The sequence below is a fragment of the Maniola hyperantus genome, chromosome 20, assembly GCF_902806685.2.
Source record: "Maniola hyperantus chromosome 20, iAphHyp1.2, whole genome shotgun sequence".
Taxonomy (NCBI): Eukaryota; Metazoa; Arthropoda; class Insecta; order Lepidoptera; family Nymphalidae; genus Maniola; species Maniola hyperantus.
The window spans coordinates 3,374,054-3,389,281 of NC_048555.1; the positions used below are offsets into that span (position 1 = coordinate 3,374,054).

A 15,228-nucleotide genomic window follows, 5' to 3' on the forward strand; every position below is an offset into this window, starting at 1 on the left:
GTGGTGGTGCGTATTGCTTGCCTGGTGGCTGCTTCTTCCTGCATGTTGAGCAGTGGGAGGGCGGGCGGTGATTTTCGTATGCTGCATGTTGCACCATACAGATTCAACTTGTTTCAGCGGATTATAGCAAATTAAGCTTTTGGTTCACTGTATACTAGCTTATGCTCGCAACTTCGTCCGCGTGGACTACAATAACTGAAAAATAATTTTTCAGATCCAATTTTTATTTTGCCCTGTATTAATGCATACTTATCTCTTTCCAGAATTTGCCAGTGTCTAAAGGCGGCTGGAGACCTGTTATCGGATCTGGAGGGCTTCTGTATGGATCTCTAAATACTGCGCCTCTACATTCACCTTATAAAATACCCGTTTCTGGACTAGAAATGTACCATTCTTCAGCAAGACCGCTAGCAGCCAGAGACATCAACAAACTGACTTCAATAGCGCAGTCTTATCGCCCAACAACACTTCGAACTGTTCCTATAACTTCACATTCGCTACCACCCAACCAACCAATAAACTCATACCTCAATCCCTTCGCTTTACCAAGTAATCTAAACCAATACAAATTCCTCCAGAACTACCCAATCGACAGCGTGATCTTCCGAAATCCTCACAACTCATACTCCGCTCGCCCGGTCTTGAAAAACACAAAGCAAAAGTCCCAGTACCATAATAACATACTGCAACAATTGACGAACGTTCAACCGATCCAATTCGGGCAGTATAACATCCCGGTAGATATGTACGGGAAGGTAGAATACGCAAGACCGGATGGAAAGCGGCCTCAGTCGGCAGAAACCGAGATCTACAAGCCTGAAGTCTATAAGTTACCAGATAGCGACACAGCCTCCCAGTTCATTTCACAACCGGTGAAGACGGCTCAACAGCAAACGTACACGTCTAAATTCCCGATCAATCAATATGGGCATCCGTTCCAAGATAACGTTTATAATATCCAACATTTCCCGAACATTTTAGGTACGTATAGCTTTTTCACCTATACCATCATTGAATAGAATAGAATAGAATAGAATGTTTTTTTATTCATGTAAACTTTTTAAAAGTGCTTATGAATAGTCAGGTAGTTTTAATTTACCACTGGTTCGGAATGCCGTTCCTACCGAGAAGAACCAGCAATAAACTCGGCAGTTGCTCTTTTTAATGCTTAATAATGAAGCTTGCTAAAGTCATTAAAATATTTACTAAACTTGGGTTTTTATTATTTCAGGTACGTTCGGATCCTTTGGCCTACAATCCGTAAAAGGAAGAGATCATCTGAATCCAAATACAAAAACGACATATTTACCCCCGCAACCGACTAAACAGACCATTTTCAACTCTTTTAACTATTCGCCAAATTTCAAAACGACATCATCTGTATTTTCTTCAACTACCCCTAAGTTACAGACAACGCAAAATCATTTATTCTATGGTTCGACATTTAACGATCTCGGAAACGTGCCCACACCACAAACTAAATTAGTGTCGCCATTGAAAATTGATCCAAACGCTGGAAGTAAACACTACTTCAAAGCTAGTCCTCAGGATCCCTTCACCAAAAGCTTCCACAACTTCCATGACTTTAATAAGATTACTACTTATAATCCCCCTATCTTACAAACTACTACGCAGAGTGCTTACAACAACTATGGCTACCAGTCACAAAACTCGCCAAACTACGATGACCCCGAAACTGTCAACATCAACTATTCCTATGATAAGAAAAAACAAAAGGTATCTGACAACGTCGGTCTCACACAACAAGTTTCCCAACAATACGCTAATGCTCCTGGAATGTTTGATCTACAGAGCTCTTTGAATGCTTTATCTCATCGACCCTCGTACGCAGTAATAGAAAATGTATCAGAAGAAGTATCAACACAATCGACCTCAGCAGCTTGGACTGTAACTCCACAAAACCACTACCAGGCATCTGAAGAAACGATTACAAAACCGGGCAATACCAATAACATTTTCGAGAGACCTACAACAACAAATCCTGATTCAGCTGATGAATACGCCATCGTCACGGAAGGCGGGAAAGGATACGATAATGGATTTAATTACGAGAGTCACATCGATACACAAAGCAGACGACCTCTTGGTGATGACTTCGAACCCATCGGCAAAACTAAACTAAAGGAATACTATTACAAAGTGTCCACTCCAGCATACCACGACCACAAACCCTACAGACGAACTAAGAGGCCGAATGATGCATACAAACAAGACGTTACAACACAAAGTGCAAATAAAGAGAATAATGATGTTGCGATTGAAACGTTACCTACTCTGCCACCCAGTCTACACTTCAAACGTCCAAGCACTTCCGAACCTATAGTAGATAATAATAGAGTTCGAAAACGCAACAAAATCAGGAGACGTCGTCCTATAAACCGGAACAAAAATGAAACAAGCACACGCAATGATGCATCTACAGAAGCTTCCACTACTACTTCAGATGAAATTCCCACTATACGACCACGAATAAGGCCTATTAAGACCAGAACTGAATCGAGTGTGACTACTCCAACTGTCACTACTGACTTAACTACGAGCGCATTACCAACCACTTCTGCAACCAAACCTACGGTAGTTAAAAAAAAGCTCCTCAGTCACAGACGCCCCCAAACAACTCCTTCGGATAAAATCGATACAACGACACAGTCGATAAAAGAAGATATTAAAGAGTCGCCGATTATGAAAATATCTTCACGTCCACATTCATCGAAAATACCTAATCTTAGTGACTTTAAATTTACGAGCGAAATTCCAGATTATAGTCATAAGCAGGATGAAAAAGATACACCAATAAGTGATGTCTCCGTAAGTTTAAGCGATAACTTTAAAGAATTTTCATTCCATAGGGACCTAAGACCTCTAGGAATGGAGTCCAGCACAGAACCTCTTAAAGAAACTGAACCAACAACTATTCCATCACGCACAGAATCAGATTCAAGAATATCAGGAAAAATTCATAGGCCAAGACTCAAAAGCAAGTTGGATAGACCGAAATTCAGCGTCAAAGATTATAGAAATCGGCTGAATTCAACAACAAGTACAACGGAGAAAGTAGTAGAAAATACACCCAAAGCAAGACATCCGCATAGGAAAAATCCATACAGCGAGGTCATTTTCAGCGACGTCGAAACTACAACTGAGAGAAAGAAGTTTACACCTAAAGAACCCAGACACAAGTTGAATAAGACTGAAAATAATGAACAGGAAATCCATTCGCGACACAACGGACGGAAGAATACAGACAGTGAAGTAACAACCCAAAAGATTTCAGCTCGTATTCGTAACGGGCAGAGACGACCAAAACCAACTGAAGATGCTACCGAAACAACGAGTCCTATAAATGTACATAAAAGGCCTTTAAGAAAGAAAATTTCTGACTCAGAAATCGGGCAATCAGTACAGGACGTAACTGTTACGGAAGCCACAGCAAGCAATGATAACAAAAATGATATAACGTCAGAACGAACGCGGTCTGAAAGTGCAATAATGAAAATAGCAGACAAAAAGCATCAAGATCACATAGAACGACTATTCGAACATTCCAAAAGAGTATCAGATCTAACGTTAGCGGCCAGTAAAGATTACAATACCCCCGGAATGTTTAAATCTATTCCCTCAAATAGCAGACGAATACCAAGTTATTTCACGATAGCTACTGACGACCCAATACTACCGATAGAAGCATTCTTTCCTCAGCTTAACCAAAAGAAGGAATCGTAAATATTCCTATCCTTAAATATTCCTAATTCCTATTAAGTACTACAAAAAACCAAATCTTTTCGACTGCCAAAGCGTCAGAAAATTCTAGTTTTACGCAATATTAGTTCTAGCATTTACAAATTGTGGTTGTATAAGACCCCACCTGCATTTCTTTGTTATTGACTGGTTTTTTTTAACTCTAAGAAAATGTTTCCCTGTTTTCGATTGGTGCTCATTTTAGTGTTAAGTCTAATATATCAAGAGTGATATATTCGTATAGTATTAAAGTACACAAGTGTACGAATGCATGTCTGAGTTGATTTAATTATGAGTTGTCTTTTATGTGTGTTAGTTAGGGTATAAGTGTGTGTGTGTTTCTTAAAATATTTATATTGAACTGTAGTTTTTAAATGTGTAAATAAATGAATTTCTTTAAGTAACAAATGCTTTTATTTTCACTTTCTTTTGATAAATAAGCAAAGTATTTTAAATTAAAAGTTATATTTGTTTAAATTATCCTGCGTTTGCTTCTTCGGCCTGCATTTTCGATGTTTTCTGAATACATTTCACTGCCGCTTGATGAATATTTTTGTCCAAAGAATCTGTAACCAAGATAGTAAACTATTATTATGATTTCATAGCCCAGTCATTTATTTAACATGATGCCCACGATTCCGTCCGCGTGAATTTAGGATTTTTGAAAAATCTCGTGGAAACACTTTAATTATTTTATAGTTATCTCTGTAACAGATAGATGATGCCCGAGTGGATTTGTTCCTGGACTGGCACGTGGTTATAGTTTTTATAAGCCCGTTGGAACTCTGATTGTTCCCGAGATGCAAGCTACTATGCGAAATTTCGTTAAAATCTGTTAAACGGATGGGCCGTGAAAAGCAGCAGATAATCAAACAGACAAGAAACACTTTCTCATTTATAGAATAGAAAATAGAATAGAATGTTTTTTTATTCATGTAAACTTTTTACAAGTACTTATGAATAGTCAGGTAGTTTTAATTTACCATTATATACCAATTTAATATTAAGTATCGTATGGATTGATTGAAGGAAATTATGGCTTATTTCAATAATAATTAATTTAAGTCATGAGATTGAGGATAACTTACAAATCTTATGGTGTCCCTTGATAGGAAAGCGCAGCCTCAAGTTGATGGGGTTGGAGCAAATAAATACATAAGGACTGTCACTCTCATCCGCATCTGCGTAACTGCAACAAAAAGATAAAGATAAACTAACTACAGTACGACGCAGAAAGTAATGTACATCGGCCTTTAGAATGACATTTCGGCTTTGTAGAGCGTTGTCTCTGTCACTCATACCTATATGACGCTATGTCGGTCTCAACGATAGAGACAGCGCTCTACAAATCTGCTATCTCCTTCTAGAGGTCGATGTACATTACTTTCTACCGTGTACTTGTAAATATGAGATGCGTTTTTCTAAATATGAGATCTTTATTTGTTGGGAATGACAAGTTAGATACTTTTTCAGTCCTTTAAAGATTTCAAAAATAGCAAAAAGGCATCCCGAAAAAGTCACCACTAGTAGATGCATTTGACGACTCGAAAGTAGTAAAAGTTTATTTTAATAAAAATATTCCAATTCTATTCTAAATTAATGTTTCTTTGTTTGACCCATATGCGCTCCTATACCCGATTGAGTTGAATCTTTGTACAGTTGTTGTTTGAACTTGCGGGAAGGGATCTAACTTGGTACGATTTCAATTTTTAGTCATTAATCATGGTCATCACGGAATATGGAACAGAATGGGGTGCTGTGGACTGGATATTTAGATGATACTAAGTAGATGTAGATGATACCCGCGAGTTAGTTCGCGTGGACATAGGATTTTTAAAAACCCCGTGGTGTTACTTAATCACGCAAAAACGGCTGAACGGATTTGGATGATATTTGGAATTGAAATAGATTATACCCTGGATTAACACATAGGCTACTTTTTATCCCGGAAAATCAAAGAGTTCCCGCGGGATTTAAAAAAATTTAAAGCCACGCGGACGAAGTCGCGGGCATCAGCTAGTTTATTTTTATTTTTATTACCAACATAAAGAATATTTAACAAATCCAATTTAGACACAGCAAAAAACCACGAAGGTTTAAAAAATGTGTCATTCCGTCTACTTCTTAATACATAATAATAGTGTAGTAGTCAATAATATAACTTACTTCTTGGCATATTCTTCTTGCGGCAAGCAATCATCTAAGTTGACGCATCCCAGCAGACAGCCCGTCGGGTAGAAAGACGGAAACTTGTGCTGCTCATCTAAAACAACATAATGGTCAAGTACGGATTGGCAGACTACACACACCTTTGAGAACTAAGAAAATATGCTATGAAAGATGCAAAAAAAAGACAAAAAAGAAAATTAAGAATATTATTATTTAAAAAAAAAAAAAAAACTAGCATAGTCTAAGTATAAGCCTAGTGTAACGTAGTATCCCTAACGCACTGCACTTAGTGTGTAGTAGCACCAATTTCAACAAAGCAATAAGAAAGGCAAATGGAAAAAAAAAAACCAATCTTAGTACCGACCTAGAACAGTCTCCGACCGCCATGTCGGAGGAAAAAAAGGGAGGAGCACATATAAAAAAAAAAAACCTTTGAGAACATTACGGAGAACTCACAGGCGTGCAAGTTTCTTCAAGTGTGTATTCATCATCATTATCCATCCTAATCCATACTAATATTATAAATGCGAATATGTGTCTGTCTGTCTCTCTGTCTGCTAGCCTTTCACCGCCCATCCGTTCAACCGATTTTGACGAAATTTGGTACAGCGATAGTTTGCATCCCGGGGAAGGACATAGGCTACTTTTTATACCGGAAAACCAAAGAGTTCCCACGGGATTTTCAAAAAACCTAAATCCACGCGGACGAAGTCGCGGGCATCAGCTAGTATTATTATAATGTACATACGATCACGGTCACGACGGGACTGCACGACTGCAGTGTAGATGAAGTTCGAGCCGTAAAGGGTGGCGAACTACCCTAGAACTAACTAGAAAGAGATAACGGTTTTGTAGAGCGTTGTCCCTGTCGTTGAGAGCGACAAAACGTCACATAGGTATGAGTGACAGAGATAACGCTCTACAAAGCCGAAATTTCATTCTAAAGGTCTACACAACATTTCTTCTACAATATTTCTTGTATGTGTGAATGTGTATGTGTGTGTGTGTGTACTGTGTGTGTGAATATAAAATAATAATAAAACCTGGTCGTAGAATTCTATACTGGTTCTCGACAGCGCTCACAACGGAATGGTCGGGTGGTTTAGCCGTGGAGGCTATCCACAGCCGGCCGCGGTGACTCGTGTACCAGGTTCGACCCTCGTGTCTGCAAAATATACTTGTGTTCAGGATAGCCGCGGTTATACGGCTAGCGGAGCCAAGTGCCCTGCACGTATTGTTGAGGGATTTCTCGGCGTCCAAAATAATAATGCACCGTATTCCACGTTATAAGTAATTTATTAGTAAAGAGAACAACTATTAATTAATTAAGACACAGATTCGTCTGACGTGTTCACTTTTCGTTGTGTCAGTCCGTTGGTTCGCACCGCGCGACCTTCTTCACGCGGCCGTATTATTCTGATGGCCGCGGCAATCCTGAACATACTCCCGGCGTTGAAGTATCTTCAAGACTAGTGGGCAAGGGGCAAATATTATTGAACGCTCGTCGAATGATCCCCTTTTTAGTTTTTATATCGGCGACCCTCGCAATACCGTCTCCGCCTGGCAGCACGTGGACAATTCTTCCTAGTAGCCACATTAACGGGGGCTTGTCTTTTTCCTTATGACAACAAGATCTCCTTCTTTAAGGTGCCTTTGTGACTGCAACCACTTGGTCTTTTGCTGCAGTAATGTGATATATTAATTTGAAAACCGGCCCCAGAAGTGTTGCTTTAACAACTCGATGCGATGAAACCTCGCCAGAGATGAAATTCGAGTTAAGAAGGTCGCGCGTCGTCGGCAGCTCGCGTATAACGGACGTACGGACCAGCGGACCGGACATTCACTGTTCACAACTCAACAACGAAAAGTGATTTGTCAGACGAGTCTGTTTTCAAGTTAATTAATTGTTCTCTTAACTAATAAAATATAACGTGTAGTACAGTGCACTATGTTATTGGACGCCGAGATATCCCTAATCAATAAGTGCAGGGCACTTGGCTCCGCCAACTTGTGTGTATGAAATACATTGCGACAAGTCTCTCTTGGCGCGTGGCGAAAATCGGAACTAACGTCGTCGTCAAGTGTCCCCATTTTTTTTTATGGCGCGCGGCTGCACCAAACGGGCGCAATTTACTTCGCCAATGTTGTGTGGAATTGGAGAGACACTCCCCCCTCCCCTTCCCCTCCCCCTAAAGTGTCCCCTTTGTTCCTGTTTGAATAATCTAAGCCTTTGTTCTACAACAGCGCCCCCCTGTCAATGTCATTTAAGTGCCAAGAAAGCCTTGTCGCACTGTAGGGTCTTGGACTGTATTAATAAAATGATGTGTTTCCGTACAGCGTGCTCTCTCGACAAAGATAAAAACGCGGAGGGCGTTAACCATTTTGAGTCACCAACCAATCACAAACGAAACTATGTATTATATTATAAATTGAACACATAAAAAGAGCAATCACCAAGTTTCTTGCTGGTTCTTCACGGTAGGAACGGCATTCTAAACCAGTGAACCATAAACTATTTTGACGATTCAAAAGCACTTGTAAAAGTTTAGGTACTTTAATAAATTCTATTCTATGTTTATTCTATTCTATGTTTTTGAATTGAATTTCGAATGGTTTTTATTCATGTTTGTGATTAATTGGCCGATATTTCCACGATAAAATTTCGTATAAGTACGGTACACGGAAAAAATATTGCTATCTGAGTGTAGCCTGAAAAAAGCTCTTAAATAATAATAAATTGGCCCTTACCGCTTTATACCCTCAACGAGCAAGGAAGCCCAGGGTTGGTGCATGGACAGACATTTCCCAGTGTCGCTCATCTCTTGAAGTTCTAGATCCTGTATGCGCGAGGTCTGGTTCCAGGTCGATCTTACTGCTGATGCGTAGCCCTGACTCTCCTGACTTACTGACTCGTCGAACTATCGAGAATTTTTTTTTCTTTTTTATTATTTTATAAGAGTCCGCGCCAATGATATACTCGTTTGTGAAGTTAACCGCAAGACGCGTCGCAATAGCATTTTTTAGGCGTCAGTGGGGCGCGCGACGCGAGTGATTGGATCACACCAGTCCGCGCGCCACGCCGCACCCTACGTTCACCATCTGCATTAGTGTGAGTGCTACATCTGTACACAGTACACGAGCACGTGGTATAATACCTGCGCGAGCTCGCACTCGTATCATAAGTCAGACACGACTATTTAACTGCCGGGATCTATATCTGATTCACCGTGATAGCCTCGTGGTTAAGAAGTAAAATAAATAAATGAGTGTAGTGTACATTTGAATAAATGATTTGACTTTTGACTTTTGAATAGAAGTTTGTTTTGAAGAAGAAGAACACAAGCGCACGCACCTGTAATAAAGGCGCGTTCACACCGGGCGCGACGTCCCGATCGCCCGACGAGTCGACCAACAGATCCGGTCGCAGCATTTGTGTATTCACAGCGCTCACGCCACTATTCGCAGTAATTTGTCTGACACGTTCTTCATCCACTTCATGATCTATTGCCTTGTCTTCTACTATTTGACGGCCTGTAAGGTGAAGAATTAGGTACCTAAAGATTTGACGAATAGTCGATCCAAAATTCTGACGAATTTGACGAATATTCGACCTATCAACAGAATATTCGGTCAAACATTTAATTGTCAGTACCTATTTGATAAAATGTAATGTTTGTATTTCTACGGAAATTCAAAGCATGTATTTCAAAGATTATTATTATTTGAGAACAAGTCAGCGGGATTAATTTCAAGAAATTCTAATCTAATACTTTAATCTAATTTGTAACCAACCGATAACCAATGAAACATGGTCAAATAGGCTGAACTCAGACTAAGAATCAAGAGACTTGTCAGACGCGTATACCCGAAAGGGACAAAACAACAAAAGAAATAATACTTACGTATGAAAGGTCAATTTCATAATTTGCGTTCGCTACAACTTTTACACAGCAATGCACCATAAATGGCTTCTACACACCTTCAATACTAAATTTAAAACAGAAAACTAAAGAAAAACTCGTAATATTCGCAATAAATTACTATCACAGAGGTTTGTTGGGCACAAACTAAGACGTGCCCAACAAAAAAAGCTACACTATGACAATGACAAAAAACTGTGTTTATATCTCTGTCACTCTTCAGAGCTTTTCTATACACCTAGCTTACTCTATTACAAGCTTATTATTATTTTAATGGCAAATCTACTTGATTCTTAGGGCCGGTTGTTTCAACAAACTTTGACGGACACGTAACCTTTAAATATGGCGCTAACGAACGTAAGTAAAGAAAAAGCGTTGATTCAGCATCTATTAGCGCTAACGTTCGTTAAAAAGTTACGTTTACGTTAACCAGTGCTGGCGCCATTGGTGATCGTCAAATCAGTTCGTAACTTCATACTTCTTACAAACGGAATATTTTATTTACAAATTATAATGGAATCCATTTAATTCAAAGCTTTTAATGATAGTTTTTTTGAAGATTTTGTAAGAAAGAAAAAGTGTTTAAAATGCGAAGTAGCAATATTAATAACTATGTATATAATTTAATATACTTAAAATGAAATAAGAAAAGGATACGGAGAAGTAAGTTAATTTTTAGGGTTAGTTTCGCAACCAAAATAACAATGACGAACAGTTTTTTGTACAATGAAGCAACGCACTTAAATTAACAGATGTTAAAGTTCGTCTACGTCCGTTAAATTTTAACGAACGGATCTTACGAAGACCAATGGTTTGAAACAACCGGCCCTTAATCTGAGAGGCTGAATATAAATTAAAAACATGGCCGAAAAGTCCGAATAATTGTACACTCTAGGACATACCAGCGAAATCAAAGGTCATCTTCTTGTTAAGCCTCGAAGCGTGCTTCTTCTCGTGCAGCGACTGCTGGTACTTCTGCAGCTTGTCGCGCTCGGCCGCGCTCAGCCATACACTGTTGGCGCTGAAGTAGTCGCTATCGTCGTCTGTCACCCTAGTACGACGCTCGCTGTAGGATTGGAGAAAGTAGGATTGACAATCGTCGCAAACCCCATCATGACAACTCGAGTCGTGAGATAAAGCTATTGTGCAGGTTTTTATTGTGACTTTTAGAATGAGATTTCGGCTTTGTAGAGCGTTGTCTCTGTTGTAGAGCGTTGTCTCTCGTTGATACCGACAAAACGTCACCTAGGTATGAGACCTAGGTGACGTTTTGTCGGTATCAACGATATAGACAACGCTCTACGAAACTAATCTCTTTCTAAAGGTCGATGTACAATATAATTTAAACATTACAATATTATTTTGCCATGTACTGTAACACACACGTTTTCGCATTTGTATTGTTACTAATTATTGTTATACTAGTTCTAGATGGTGTCTGCATTTTGGTTCTTTAAAATCGCTTTCGCGTTAATAATATTGGATATAAGAGCCGCAAATTGTTAATGCGCGTGGCCGCTTTTTAGGGTTCCGTACCTCAAAAGGGAAAACGGAACCCTTATAGGATCACTTTGTTGTCTGTCTGTCTGTCTGTCTGTCCGTCTGTCTGCCAAGAAACCTACAAGGTACTTCCCGTTGACCTAGAATCATGAAATTTGGCAGGTAGGTAGAGAAAATTAAATTGTGGTCATGAACTAATAATTAGTATTTTCAACTTTCGAAGTGAGTGACTATATCAAGTGGGGTATCATATGAAAGGTCTTTACCTGTACATTCTAAAACAGATTTTTATTTATTTTTATGCATCATAGTTTTTGAATTATCGTGCAAAATGTCGAAAAAATACGACTGTAGTACGGAACCCTCATTGCGCGAGCCTGACTCGCACTTTGCCGGTTTTGTTTAGTGACGTCAGTACTAGACTGAAGTTTCGAGCTGATGGTATATTTTCATTTCGGCTCCAGCGCAATAGCAATTTGCGGGACTTATACAGCTTTGACAAATAATGAAGAATTGAAGCACACAGTTTTAATTTGGAATATCTGTACAACATACCTAGTGCGATCATACTCCAACAGTCTATTCCTATGGGACAAGGCAGCTTCCCAACCTTTAGGGCGGCTCTTCTCCATCAGACTCTCCATAAGCTTGGCACTGGATTTGGTCTTCGCATTGATTTCTCTTTGCTCTTCTGGAGTACATACCTATTTACAAATCCTTGTTATAAAATAAAATGAAATAAAAATAGCCTTTATTTCAGAGTGTCCAATTTTTTTTAGTTATATTACAGTTGTTTGCATCACAAAAAGTCTCTTAACTCTGAGTGCCTCGAGGCAAAGGCCTCCTCCAGCTCTCGCAAGTACTTCCGGTCCTGGGCCACCCTTCTCCAGAATAGACCTTTTCTAAATATATAAAAGGAAAATGTGACTGACTGATCTATCAACGCACAGCTCAAACTACTGGACGGATCAGGCTAAAATTTGGCATGCAGATAGCTATTATACGTAGGCATCCGCTAAAAACGGATTTTTGAAAATTCAACCCCTAAGGGGGTGAAATAAAAAATAAATAAAATAAAATTAAAAAGCCTTTTATTCCTTACATTTTACAATAGTTTAAATTATCTATGCTTTGTTAGTTGGTTAGTTGAACTTATAATTTAGTTGTTAGTATTGTTAGGTAATTATTATTATTATTCATGTAAGGACCTCAGGTTGAGTAAAGGCCTCCTCCAAAGATGTCCATTTATCTCGGTCCTGCGCTATACGATCCCATTTCGGGCCAGCTGTTCTTAAGTCGAAGAAAAGTTCGACGAAGTCGCGAGCATAAGCTAGTTGCTTTATAAAATCCTTGTTATAAAGCAATATAAATGTTCCACAAGACGCGGCGCTTCATATTAACAACATGTTCCAATGAACATCGGTGTCCGTAATCCTGGCAGTCGTAATCCGCTTTAGACGCACTCCATTTGTAAAAATTAACCTTGCGCAATAATTCTACATTTAGACCAATTATTTTGTACACAATCTTTTTTTTCATAGTTACACTATTATTCTGACCTTCTTTTGAAAAAGTCCTAACTAAACTTACCAAATTCCCACAGAACAGACAAGGCCCAGAACCTTCTTGTTTGCAAATTACTCGGCCACATTGTAGACAGTTGTTGATCAGCTCATGTTTGGACGCCTGGCAGTCACAGTGGTGTCTACCTAATAAACGAATGAGAATATCTATTGATTATCTAATTTTACTGTCAGAAATATTTGGCCTAAGCCCACTTTACTAAAGAGTAAGTATCCACTAAGAAAGGATTTTTGAAATTCCACCCTTAAGTGGGGGATGGAAGTTTGTATGAAAGTTCAAAATTCAACCCCTGAAGGGGTAAAATAGGGGTTCGAAGTTTGTATGAAACTCTGTCAGTTTTGAAGTGTCCATTAAGAAGTTTATTAGTTAATATTTTTGCAATTAGCAGTATAACATATTTTATTAAGCTCATAATATGTTAAAATCTCATAGTTAAAGATCAACCCTAAGGGTGTAAAATAGGGGTTTAAAATTTGTGTAGTCCACGCGGACGAAGTCGCAGGCATAAGCTAGTCTTATACGTAATCTAACTTATTTATTTATAATATAATATTATATATTAATTTATATATACCTTTCAATAAGACTACTTGAGCATTCTTCCCCTCTTGCGAGTAAAGGTTGACATATTTAGTCTTTTTCTTTGATTTAGACTCCTCAGGGGCAGCACTTTGTGTAGGTGGTTGTTCAATGCTCATAAAATCTTGCTGCTTATTTTTTGATATCTTTTTCTTTTGCTGTTTTGTTTGAGAATTCCCTGATAAATAAAAAAACAAACAAAAATTTACATAATGGTAATTATAATAAACTGTAATAGCCTAGTGGTTAAAATGTTGGCCTCCTATTTCAGAGGATAAGGGTTCAATCGCGGGTTATTCACCTAACTTGTGTATGTGTGCATTTTAAGTAATCAAGTATCACATCTTGATTTAACAGTGAAAAAAACCGGCAGGCTTGAGTTCTCTATAATGTTATCATAGGTGTGTGAGTCTGCCAATCTGTTACTTGGGCAGTTTGGTAGACCATGGCCAAAACCTTCTCATTCTGAGAGGATACCTGAACAGCCCAGTAGTGAGCCGGCGATGGGTTGGTGATGATTAATTAAAATAACAAGCTTTAAAATCGTATATGGATGGACGAGCTTATCTGTGGAGTGTGCATAGGAGAAGCGGTTCTGCTGTCATGCAGTCCAGACAACGAACTCGACCATATGAACAAACCTAGTTACATACTCTACAATTTAGTAAAACAATTCTAAAACGATAAAACTAACCTCTATTTGGAAATTTCTTTTTAGTCAACTCCAAGTAAAAGTTTTTATGCTGTGAATTATCGAAATCAAGTAAAGTTTTAAGATACTCATTCAAATCCTTCTCGTTTTCTATTGATAAAATATATCTGTAACAAAAAAATAGAATAATAATTGCATATAATATTTGTTATAGAAGTTCCACAAGATTTAATTAGGTAAGTATATCGACTTACTTTATCAGATCTTCGGGGATTTCGAAGTCTAATATTTTAGACAATCCTTCACTTAGCCAATCTTCCATTACTTTTACTTTCGCAATAAAATGCAAGAAATACACAAGTCTGAATCACGGACCGTCTGAATATTTTGCAAATTGATCAAAATTTAAAAAAAAATCTTTATTTATAACACTGTAGCACAGAAAATATAATAGTGGGGAAAATTCACTCAGCTGCATTTGACAGCTTCGCATTGTTGGTAACATGCACAGAGTTCTTTGTAATATATGAAATAGAGACCAAACTTCGAGCCTAAAATTGGAAATGCATCACAAGCGCCCCTAGATTTGAAATTTGGAACTATGGTGATTGAATCTATATCTACGTATATATGTAATACATATAATACGTATAAATGTATATAGTACCTATACCTATATAGGTACTATATACATTTATACGTATAATATAGGTACTAGGTTCCTATATTATCCTACTTTCTTATTATTATTCTAGATTTGGGTTACTTGGCTGATTTTTCAATCGTCAAATAACGATAGATTTTTGATTTGTGAGTTTTATCTGACGATTGAAAAAATCAGCCCTGAATAAAACAAAGTTATTTTTAAAATAATGTAGGTTATATTTTCTATACTTAATGAAAACAAAATTGATTTACATCGTAAAATGTTTTGCTGATGACATGACTACACTATATTTACACTAGAAGTAACTTTAATACACTAAATATGCACTAAAAGTTTAATACAATGAATAAAATACACTGACTATACCTACTAACAAATCCTGTCTTTAGTGTTCCACG

The 15,228-nt window shown here is 38.1% G+C and overlaps 2 protein-coding genes across 2 annotated transcripts in view; one reads left to right on the plus strand and one right to left on the minus strand.

The window, feature by feature from the left end:
* The window catches only part of LOC117992093 (mucin-3A-like), a 33,830-nt gene extending 29,674 nt beyond the window's left edge, over positions 1-4,156 (plus strand). Inside the window, exons 3-4 of the mRNA XM_034979751.2 lie at positions 264-981; positions 1,232-4,156. Of these exons, the coding sequence (XP_034835642.2) occupies positions 264-981; positions 1,232-3,744 (3,231 nt within the window). The 3' untranslated portion in view covers positions 3,745-4,156. The remainder of the gene's footprint in view (positions 1-263; positions 982-1,231) is intronic.
* On the minus strand, positions 4,151-14,599 carry LOC117992094 (activating signal cointegrator 1). The gene is made up of 12 exons (XM_034979752.2): positions 14,418-14,599; positions 14,206-14,330; positions 13,507-13,689; positions 12,939-13,057; positions 11,904-12,052; positions 10,751-10,914; positions 9,281-9,459; positions 8,677-8,846; positions 6,972-7,093; positions 5,926-6,022; positions 4,848-4,948; positions 4,151-4,325 (listed from the first exon to the last, which is right to left on the minus strand). The coding sequence occupies exons 1-12, from the start codon at positions 14,483-14,485 to the stop codon at positions 4,237-4,239; spliced, it is 1,566 nt and encodes a 521-aa protein (XP_034835643.1). The 5' UTR covers positions 14,486-14,599; the 3' UTR covers positions 4,151-4,236.
* Positions 14,600-15,228: the final 629 nt, after the last annotated feature.

Excerpts from the sequence above, each read along its gene's own strand:
- LOC117992094 (XM_034979752.2), bottom strand. The coding sequence starts at position 14,485 with ATGGAAGATTGGCTAAGTGAAGGATTGTCTAAAATATTAGACTTCGAA. Across the intron at positions 13,690-14,205 it reads AAAGAAATTTCCAAATAGAG|GGAATTCTCAAACAAAACAG; the intron begins GTTAGTTTTATC and ends TTTATTTATCAG. Across the intron at positions 13,058-13,506 it reads TCAAGTAGTCTTATTGAAAG|GTAGACACCACTGTGACTGC; the intron begins GTATATATAAAT and ends TTCGTTTATTAG.